Raw genomic sequence first — 10865 nt, forward strand, 5'->3', positions numbered from 1 at the left:
CCACAGCGAGTTTAAACTGCACATTAACACACAAAGGAGCAAAATTCTTTTTGTTCAATGAGCCTGAAAAATCCTCTGACTTCCTGCAGCAGATCTGAAAACAGTCTACATTTTACATGGAGGTGGTACTTTTACCAGTTGTGTCATGACTATGTTCACTACTGTTCACCACTGTTCACATCTTTCCGCTGGCGGAACAGCCGCCAGGGGCAAATCGGGGTTCAGTATTTTGCCCAAGGACACAAGGAACCGCCGACCTTCCGATTAACGGCCAACCCGCTCTACCTCCTGAGCCATAGCCACCCCACTACTGTTCACCACTGTTCACTGCTATTCACAACTTTCCACCACTGTTCGCTGCTGTTCACGTCTTTTCACTACTGTTCACCGCCGTTCACGTCTTTTCACTACTGTTCACCGCCGTTCACGTCTTTTCACTACTGTTCACCGCCGTTCACGTCTTTTCACTACTGTTCACCGCCGTTCACGTCTTTTCACTACTGTTCACCACCGTTCACATCTTTCCACCACTGTTCGCTGCTGTTCACTACTATTCACAACTTTCCGCCACTGTTCACTGCTGTTCACGTCTTTTCACTACTGTTCACATCTTTCCACCACTGTTCGCTGCTGTTCACAACTTTTTACCACCGTTCACATCTTTCCACCACTGTTCGCTGCTGTTCACTACTATTCACAACTTTCCGCCACTGTTCACTGCTGTTCACGTCTTTTCACTACTGTTCACATCTTTCCACCACTGTTCGCTGCTGTTCACAACTTTTTACCACCGTTCACATCTTTCCACCACTGTTCGCTGCTGTTCACTACTATTCACAACTTTCCGCCACTGTTCACTGCTGTTCACGTCTTTTCACTACTGTTCACATCTTTCCACCACTGTTCGCTGCTGTTCACAACTTTTTACCACCGTTCACATCTTTCCACCACTGTTCGCTGCTGTTCACTACTATTCACAACTTTCCGCCACTGTTCACTGCTGTTCACGTCTTTTCACTACTGTTCACATCTTTCCACCACTGTTCGCTGCTGTTCACAACTTTTTACCACCGTTCACATCTTTCCACCACTGTTCGCTGCTGTTCACTACTATTCACAACTTTCCGCCACTGTTCACTGCTGTTCACGTCTTTTCACTACTGTTCACATCTTTCCACCACTGTTCGCTGCTGTTCACAACTTTTTACCACCGTTCACATCTTTCCACCACTGTTCGCTGCTGTTCACTACTATTCACAACTTTCCGCCACTGTTCACTGCTGTTCACGTCTTTTCACTACTGTTCACATCTTTCCACCACTGTTCGCTGCTGTTCACAACTTTTTACCACCGTTCACAACTTTCCACCACTGTTCGCTGCTGTTCACGTCTTTTCACTACTGTTCACCACTGTTCACCGCTGTTCACTGCTGTTCACCACTGTTCACTGCTGTTCACCACTGTTCACTGCTGTTCACCACTGTTCACTGCTGTTCACCACTGTTCACATCTCTCCACCACTGTTCATTACTGTTCACAACTTTTCACCACTGTTCACAGCTTTTCACCACTGCTCACTACAGTTCACCACTGTTCACTTGACATGGTAGAAAATTACACGTATGTGGAACGGCAGTCAGAATCAATGAACTGTACCTGCAATTATTATTGCAATTTAATTCATCACTCTTAATTATCAGTACATTTCTGATGCTGTAAAACGTATCTAGACATGCAAGCTGAGCGATTATGATAAAGGAAGTATTTCTGATTGTTATTAGCATTTATTTCCTGACTGTGAAGCTGAAGCTGCTGTGGGAACAGGAAGTTTAACGAGACTCAGCAGGTGGTCGTGTCTGCAGACGGCTGGACGGACGCTTTCCTACCTGATCGGCTCTGCTGCAGCGCCTGCAGAGCCTGAGTCAGCTCCTTGAATCCGTCCAGGTTCTTATCGTTCTGACTGTACAGGAGAATCTTCTTAGCGTCCGAAAACAGGCGAGAAATTCTGAAGGAAAAACACAGAATCAGCAGAAAACATTTCAATAAAATGAACTCTCAGAGCGCAGAAACGGGAAACAATCTTGCTGAAGTCACTGGCTGACCTGTAAACTGCAGGTGGGATGTGCGGCAGTTAAACATGTAACTGCATTTAAAGCAGCTGACGAAGTGTGAGAGATAAAAGTCAAATGTTTGTTCCAAGTTTCATCCCCAGAGGCAGGTAAAGTTGTATGACACAAGTTTCCATCTAACTGTTAAGCAGATTTAAAATGTCGTAGAAAAAAGAAAAATTGAATTAGGAGCTTTTCCATTAGCTGGTTAGGAGCGAATTAACTCAGCTGAGCAAAGTGTTTGGCCAAAAGTTGATGTTACGCATGGCTGAAGCTAATAAACAAGACGTGTGCCTGAGGACGGTGGACCTGAGGACATTTAGTGCATTAACTCTTTTTCAAAAAGACAAAATTCATATTCTGCCATTTCCAGACCTTTTCTAACGTGACAACTGAAAATCTGCATAAAAATATGGAAACTTAGCTACTGATAATTGTTGAACTGAAGAAATGTTGCGTCTAAGCTGAAAACGTTTAAATCAGTCGACATATCTTAGTTGAAAACAGTAAAAGTTGTGTGAGTTTCTTTGTAGAAGCATCAGCTGATCAGCGCTGGAGACGGTGAATAAACTGACACTTAATATTTATTTTACTACAATGATTAAAACGTGATGTAAGGACAGTACATTTTATATATAACAGCAGCATTTCTAAAGTAAGGGTTTTCAGAATAAAAGCCTCAGGTGTAAGGCAGTGCTGAGATAGAACTGGGTCTCACATGGAGTCGTTGAAGTTGCCGACGACGCCCGGTGACTCGCCCGGCGTCGGGTTTCTGAAGCAGGGGTTGTTGGCGTTGCAGAGGATTCCCTGAAGCCACGGCAGCGTGCCAGCTGACGGCATCGCCTTGTTGGGAAAATGACCTGCAGGCAGAGAAGAAACAGAAAATGACTCATAAAATGTACCACAGTAAAAGTATCAACAACATGACAGAAACAAACATCCAGAAGTCAGTTTAACAAAGCTTCACCAGCCGACACTTCTGCAGCTAAGACTCATGGGAGACGTCGATTTATCACTTTGTCTAAAACTCCTTACCATAATACACTCAGAATACAGGACTGAAAACATTTGCTTATTCTTCTTGATCGATCATCAATCAGCTGATCGGTGTTTCTCCATTAAATCGATTTATTGTTTGGATTACAGTAAAAACTTTTCCTCACCAGCAGCCAGAGCCCCAAGCGGCGTCTTCAAATGTCTCGTTTTGTTCAAAACTCAAAGATATTCAGTTTGTTTATTCGGTTTTGTCTTTAATGTGTCTGGTCATCTGAGGCCACTGTGGGAGACTGTGTTAGTCAATAAGCAGAAATCTTCTGTGATCACTTTGGATTTACAGGGTTTATTTTTACCAATGTGATGAATTACCTTTATTTAATCACCTGCTCAGCTGAAAGCAGCTAACGGCAGTCGACCGTCACAAACATCAGCTGCGCTTCTATTTCCTGTCCTGAACAGGGATCTTACTTTGTTTCTCTTCCTGAGCTTTCTACTTCTTCTACTACTTCCTCCTCCCTGCGTGGAGTTCAGACTGGAGAGATCTGAAACTACACGTGCAATCCGGTTTGTGAAGACACGTGCGGCGTCCCGCAGCCTCAGATTTAATCTGAAAGACGTTGAGGATGTTTCATCTTTATCTACCTGCTGCGTTGGCACAACCTGCCCATACGTTCACCTGGACACACTGCAGGTAGATAATCTGTGATTGGTTTATTATCACCTGCAGCAAAGCATCAGCTACAGGCAACCTTTACCCCCCCCCCCAGCTGTATGTTGAGTTTAGAGCTGTAAGACTGCCAGCTGGCCTCTTTCTAATCAAAGCAGAGATTAGATATCAGGCAGAGCTGCAGATTCACTGTTCCTCAGAGTTCCACACAAGCAGTGGTTTCAGATACACACTACAGCTGGCACTCAAACAATCGATTCGACCAAACAGCAACTGCTTCAATTATCTATTAATCATTTAAGTCATTGATGAAGCCGGTGGTTCCAGCTCTTCAGAGTCAGATTCTTATTTGAAAACAAACTGAATTGGACGGCCGGTTGACACGACGACACATTTTTCAAACCATAAATTAATCAAGAGATTAATCATTCATTGCAGCCCTGCTTCACACCAACTGTCCACAGTGTTGTTTTCATTTTGTAAAGTTTATTCTTGTCCAATCATCTGAATTCTAACATCATAAGCCTTTGTCTGCTGATGAAATGAAGCTGTGTAGCTAACTCTGGGACAGTCCATGTCGGTGCATCGTCCCTGTCACATAAAATCAATCAGTCTCCACGGTAATGAGCTGCTGAGAGTTTCACGGTTAGGACGTAACAGACATCAAACATTTTGTTGTTTATTGAGAACATTCATGTCGAACATTTTGATATTCATGTCGAACATTTTCTTATTCATGTAGAACCTTTTGATATTTATTTAGAACATTTTGATATTTATTTAGAACATTTTGATATTTATTTAGAACATTTTGTTGTTCATGTAGAAAATTTTGTTATTTATTTAGAACATTTGGTTATTTATGTAGAACATTTATTTAGAACATGTTATTGTTTATTTAGAACATTTTTCTGTTTTTGTAGAACATTTTGTTGTAATGTAGAACATTTTGTTGTAATGTAGAATATTTTGTTATTTATTTAGAACATTTTGATATTCATGTCGAACATTTTGATATTCATGTCGAACATTTTGATATTCATGTCGAACATTTTGATATTTATTTAGAACATTTGGTTATTCATGTAGAACATTTATTTAGAACATGTTATTGTTTATTTAGAACATGTTTGTTTATGTAGAACATTTTGTTGTAATGTAGAATATTTTGATATTTATTTAGAACATTTTGATATTCATGAACATTTTGATATTTATTTAGAACATTTGGTTATTCATGTAGAACATTTATTTAGAACATGTTATTGTTTATTTAGAACATTTTTCTGTTTTTGTAGAACATTTTGTTGTAATGTAGAATATTTTGATATTTATTTAGAGAATGTTATTGTTTATTTAGAACATTTTGTTATTTATATAGAATTCCCTCCAAGCTTACGCCTGGCCGATTATTAACGACATCGTCACTGTTTCTATTTGAAAACATTAAACAGTATTTGATGTTATTAGAACAACACATACCAGTTAAACATCATGTCTCCATATTTATGATACGTTCTTACTAGTACAGTTGAATATTTGTCTTGGAGAAAGTTTTCGAGTAAAGCTGGAGCTTAAAGTACGGAGTGAAACCATCTCTCTGAGCTTTTCTGAGCTACTTCAGAGCGACGAGTTTCAACAAGTCTGAGCTCACATGCTGCGTGAATCACAGCTGAAATATTCCTCTAACAGCAGAACTGAAAGTACGTCAAGACCTCAGAGTTCTGCTTTCATAGGCAACTAAAAGAACGGAGTCAAACAGAGTGTAATATCACCTCCGTTTTAGTAAAAAGGGATCAGACTGCATCTCTTGGATCTGCTCGTTTCCCTGAACATTCAGACCTAAAAGGAAAGAATTTCACTCACTTTAGTGAAATAACAATCCAGAACACACTGAGCTGAAAAGAACGAGCATCAGAACCTGCATCTTTTTGTTTCCAGTCAGTCAGGTTTAGTTCTTTCACTAAATAACGTCGCCCGAACCTTGTTAATTTAACCCAGCGGCTGAGGAACAAACCAGGCGGACTTTCTTTAAGATGATAAACTAAAGATCATGTACGACGGAGTATTAGGGCCATCATAGATTTTAAAAAATTATTTCCGAACCGGGGGAGAAAAAAACAAAACTACAATTTGTACAAAAATAAAAATTGGAAAATACTATTTTTCAAGTGTGCTTTTGTTAATAAAGATTCTGTCTTTTAAGCAGGTATCCAGATGTTAAAGTTCTCTAAGTTCAGAACCAACTTATAACATGGGTCGCCATTTCAGAACCTGCATCAGAACAAGCACCAGTCTCACTTTATTCTACGAGTGCTGCTTGTGGAACAAGTAGTCTGGTCAATGTGGGTCTGAGAGCTGAACTTCCAGCTGCTGAATCTGAATCCTGACTAAAGATGAACTGTTTCGTGTGGTTGTGTAATTCTAATCATGAAGTTGTCGATCCTGAACGCAGCTCCGTGACCTTCACCGGATTTGATAATGATATTACAGCCCAGTGATAAGAGGCCATAACTGTAAACAAGTCCTCAGCCAGATCTGCACTTTCTCCAACACACTTATTATCGATCAGCAATCTCCGATAATCAGGAATCAATCGAGCATTCTGAGTCAAACTGACATCAGCCGTCATTCAGGGTGCAAGGGTCTGCTGCTGCTGCTGCAGATAATCTATTAATCAGGAGCAGCTGGACCTTTAACATCATCTCTGATTACCTGCAGAAATACTCCCAGCATGCACATGGCTGTTACTGACCCATCTTCAACACCTGAAACTACCTTTTCAAAACCAAACGCAGATGTTTAAAACAAATCCTGCAGGAAGACTAAAGCTGATTCGCCTCAGTATGAAGTCAGATTCAGTAAATGATCCACTACGTGGCCAGGTGAGCTGCTCAGGTGTTTGTTTGAGCTCATGGTTAGTGATGGTGTTGCATTGTATTCAGACGGTCAGAGTTATCCAAGGAGGGTTAAATCAAGGGTACCTGGACTTGATCGAAGATACCTGAAGATGTTTCACCTTCTTCAGTTGCTCTTGGATGAGAGCAGAAACATCTTCAAGTATAAAGACCAGTGGCCCTCGATTTGACCCTCCTTGGAAATATTCAGAGGCGTTCCTAATATTCTGACCACCTCATGTACGTAAACAACAGAAACCGCTCTCACACGATGTCGACAACAACAGCAGCTCAGCAATGAACATTAAAACTTCATCTTACAGCAGTTGGTCAGAATCAGAATGTAACCAAGTACGTTTACTCATATAAGGAATTTGCTTCGGTGATTTGGTGCATAATAAACAGAAAATATAAAAGAATAATGAAGAATATCTACAATATGTCAGCTGTGTTGGACTGCCGTCAGACTGTACAGGTGTTCCTAATAAAGTGACCACTGAGTCAATTAGGGTCGAAGATTCGATGCTTCCATGGGCGAAGCCTGATTTGACTGTCAATCTCACAGTCGAAGCTTCGCAGTGAAACGAGGATCACGCCATTTTGGCAATATGGGGGTGCTCAACGTCTGATTTTACATAGAACTACCAGTTTTCTCCCAATAAGGGAGGTAGATAAGACACATGCCTTTAGTGTGAGAGACCCAGGTTCAATCCCCCACTGTGAGACATCCACCATTGTGTCCCTGAGCAACACACTGAACCCCTAGTTGCTCCAGAGGTATGTGACCTCTGACATGTATAGCAATTGTAAGTCGCTTTGGATAAATGCGTCAGCTAAAATGAATAAATGTAAATATACAGCCTATTACAATACACATTTCAACGTTAAATGCTATAAATAAATATGTAAAAAGAATAAAACTTTCAATAAATGTTTTTAAAGTGCGTAAATAAATCCTAAATTGTAACTCTAATCCTGGGGCGTCAGCATGTGTAGGTGCAGTGACAGGTGACACTGGTGTTGTGCCGAGTTGTTCGCACCTCGCGTGACTTTCGGATAATTTATCACCGTTGATGAACCACACAATTAATATTTTATCATTTTTAAACAGCCGGCTACTTGAAATAGACCCGTGAGGAACCGCGACTTGCATGCAGCGGTTGGCAGCACAGCATGCACGCAAAACTCTGCACAAGACCGGTGAATGACAGGCGAGAGAGAGAAAAGGCTCTTCAAAAAGCCTCAGTTTAGTTGGAAATTTACAGTTTAAGTTGAAGAACAGAGACTGCAGCTCTGCAACTTCTCAAGATTAAAGCGGAGCCACCATGTGTTCCCCCCCCCCAGCTCGCAATCGCCGCGCACAAAAAACAGACATGACTCAACTATCGGTCGACTATAGGCAGGACTTAACGATTCGAATTCGACTATATAAATCCTTCGTCGGGGACAGCCCTAGAGTCAATCATCTGATTGTGCTGCTGGAGAAAAGCAACGCAATAAAATATTTCCGTTTACATATAAAACACAGTTAACGTGCAGACGCCTTCCTGAACACAACAGACGAGACAAGGACGCTTTGTCTCCTCGCTGAAAATTTAAAAATAGGTTTTTGAACTCACACTCATGCTGTTCGTACGGAGGGTAGTTCAGCCGCACGGCGATGAGGATGAAGAAGATGAAGAGCGGCCAGACGATTTCCACCAGGAGCTGAAGCTGAGAGACAAGAAGAAAGGAAACCATCAACAACACACACATGTCAACACACACTAACACACTCTGTGGTCTGAAAGCCTCCTGGCGGCTCATAAAGTGTCTCCGTGTGAAACAGGAAGCAGCTTCATGTCTTTATTATTAAAAGTCATACATAATAAATGACGAGTCATCGATCAACTTCTGACTCCCAACAAGCAGACACACACACGTGCGCACTATACTGTGTTTCTCTGCTTTATTAAAACTGTTAAAGATTATAATGAGTTTCAATAGAGAAGAGATGATCCCATGATGCATCAACTGTTATCAGGACGCTATGGGTCTGACCTTTGACTTCCTTTATACTGACTCACTACAGATCACAAAGTATCACTGTTGATCACCACAGTTCACTGAAGATCACAGAGAATCTCTACAGTTCACTGCAGATCACTGTAGATCACTACAGTTCACTGTAGATCACTAGATATCACAGAGAATCTCTACAGTTCACTGCAGATCACTACAGAGAATCTCTACAGTTCACTGCAGATCACTCTAGATCACTACAGTTCACTGCAGATCACTAGATATCACAGAGAATCTCTACAGTTCACTGTAGATCACTTCAGATCACTACAGAGAATCTCTACAGTTCACTGCATATCACTACACATCACAGAGAGTCTCTACAGTTCACTGTCGATCACTGTAGATCACTACAGAGAATCTCTACAGTTCACTGTTGATCACTGCAGAGAATCTCTACAGTTCACTGTTGATCACTGCAGAGAATCTCTACAGTTCACTGTTGATCACTGCAGAGAATCTCTACAGTTCACTGTTGATCACTGCAGATCACTACAGAGAATCTCTACAGTTCACTGTTGATCACTGCAGATCACTACAGATCACAGAGAATCTTTACAGTTCACTGCAGATCACTACAGAGAATCTCTACAGTTCACTGTTGATCACTGCAGATCACTACAGATCACAGAGAATCTTTACAGTTCACTGCAGATCACTACATATCACAGACAGTCCCTACAGTTCACTGTTGATCACTGCAGAGAATCACTACAGTTCACTGTTGATCACTGCAGAGAATCACTACAGTTCACTGTTGATCACTGCAGATCACTACAGAGAATCTCTACAGTTCACTGTTGATCACTGCAGATCACTACAGATCACAGAGAATCTTTACAGTTCACTGCAGATCACTACATATCACAGACAGTCCCTACAGTTCACTGTTGATCACTACAGAGAATCTCTACAGTTCACTGTTGATCACTACAGAGAATCTCTACAGTTCACTGTTGATCACTACAGAGAATATTTACAGTTCACTGCAGATAATCTCTACAGTTCACTGCAGATCACTGCAGATAATCTCTACAGTTCACTGTTGATCACTGCAGATCACCACATATCAGAGAGAATCACTGCAGATCACTACATATCACAGAGAATCTTTACAGTTCACTGCAGATCACTACATATCACAGACAGTCCCTACAGTTCACTGTTGATCACTACAGAGAATATTTACAGTTCACTGCAGAGAATCTCTACACTTCACTGCAGATAATCTCTACAGTTTACTGTTGATCACTGCAGATCACCACATAGAGAGAATCACTGCAGTTCACTACAGATCACAGAGAATCACTACAGATCAGACTTGATCGTGGCAGATCACTAAAGTTCACTAAAGATCACATTTAACAGATTAATCATTAAAATCACATGTGTGAGGTGTGACTGACCGTCTGCCGTCGCCTGTAGGTGAAGTTCTTCCACAGCAACAGACCCAGCTGTGTGGAGACAGACATCCCTGCCGCCGCCGTCTCTCCGCCCGTATGACTGTCAGCCGCTCTCTCTGCGTTAAACACAGGCAGGTTCAGCCAGCACACGGCTCAAAGGTGAGGGGTCAAAGGTCGCAGCAGACTCCTCAGGCTTAAGGATACTGAAGCTGCTGATCATGCACACACTTATCAACTTTAAAACACGAACACACGTATACTATTATCTCTGTGTGTTTTTTAATGGGATACGTGACTTTCATTTCATTTAAACTTACATATACTGGGAGTAGAAAATGGATTTTCCCATCAATAGTTGTTTTTACCAAATGTGTCAACTGCAGATATATTTGGTGTTAAGTGTTGGTTCCGCTCAATCAGCAGTAGAACAACTTATTTATCACATACGTTTCATTTTAGAACTGAAAACAGTTTCCTCACATCTGTTACGTGACGATGTACAGACGGACTTCCTGTTAGCTGATTCATAAAGTTCACACCTTCACTTATTTATTGATGTTTATTTCCTGCTTTGTGTGATTTGATTTCACTGACATTAACATTCTGGTTTCCTTGCTGCTTTGCATTATCGGGTATTCCCGCTCTCCGCCACAAATAACCTTAAATTCATTGTTCCTGTCATCTGACTGATCAATATCAGTCGGGGGGGGGGGGGGGGGGGGGGGGGGGGCCC

General features: G+C 41.4%; 1 protein-coding gene across 1 annotated transcript in view; it reads right to left on the reverse strand.

Annotated features, from left to right (window-relative positions):
- abca1b (ATP-binding cassette, sub-family A (ABC1), member 1B) overlaps nt 1-10865 on the reverse strand; it is a 56172-nt gene that overhangs the window by 40328 nt on the left and 4979 nt on the right. Inside the window, exons 2-5 of the mRNA XM_046030764.1 lie at nt 10136-10248; nt 8288-8381; nt 2827-2968; nt 1887-2005 (exon numbers count right to left, since the gene is read on the reverse strand). Coding sequence (XP_045886720.1) covers nt 1887-2005; nt 2827-2968; nt 8288-8381; nt 10136-10248 — 468 coding nt within the window. The remainder of the gene's footprint in view (nt 1-1886; nt 2006-2826; nt 2969-8287; nt 8382-10135; nt 10249-10865) is intronic.

Source organism: Micropterus dolomieu, linkage group LG19 (assembly GCF_021292245.1).
Source record: "Micropterus dolomieu isolate WLL.071019.BEF.003 ecotype Adirondacks linkage group LG19, ASM2129224v1, whole genome shotgun sequence".
NCBI lineage: Eukaryota > Metazoa > Chordata > Actinopteri > Centrarchiformes > Centrarchidae > Micropterus > Micropterus dolomieu.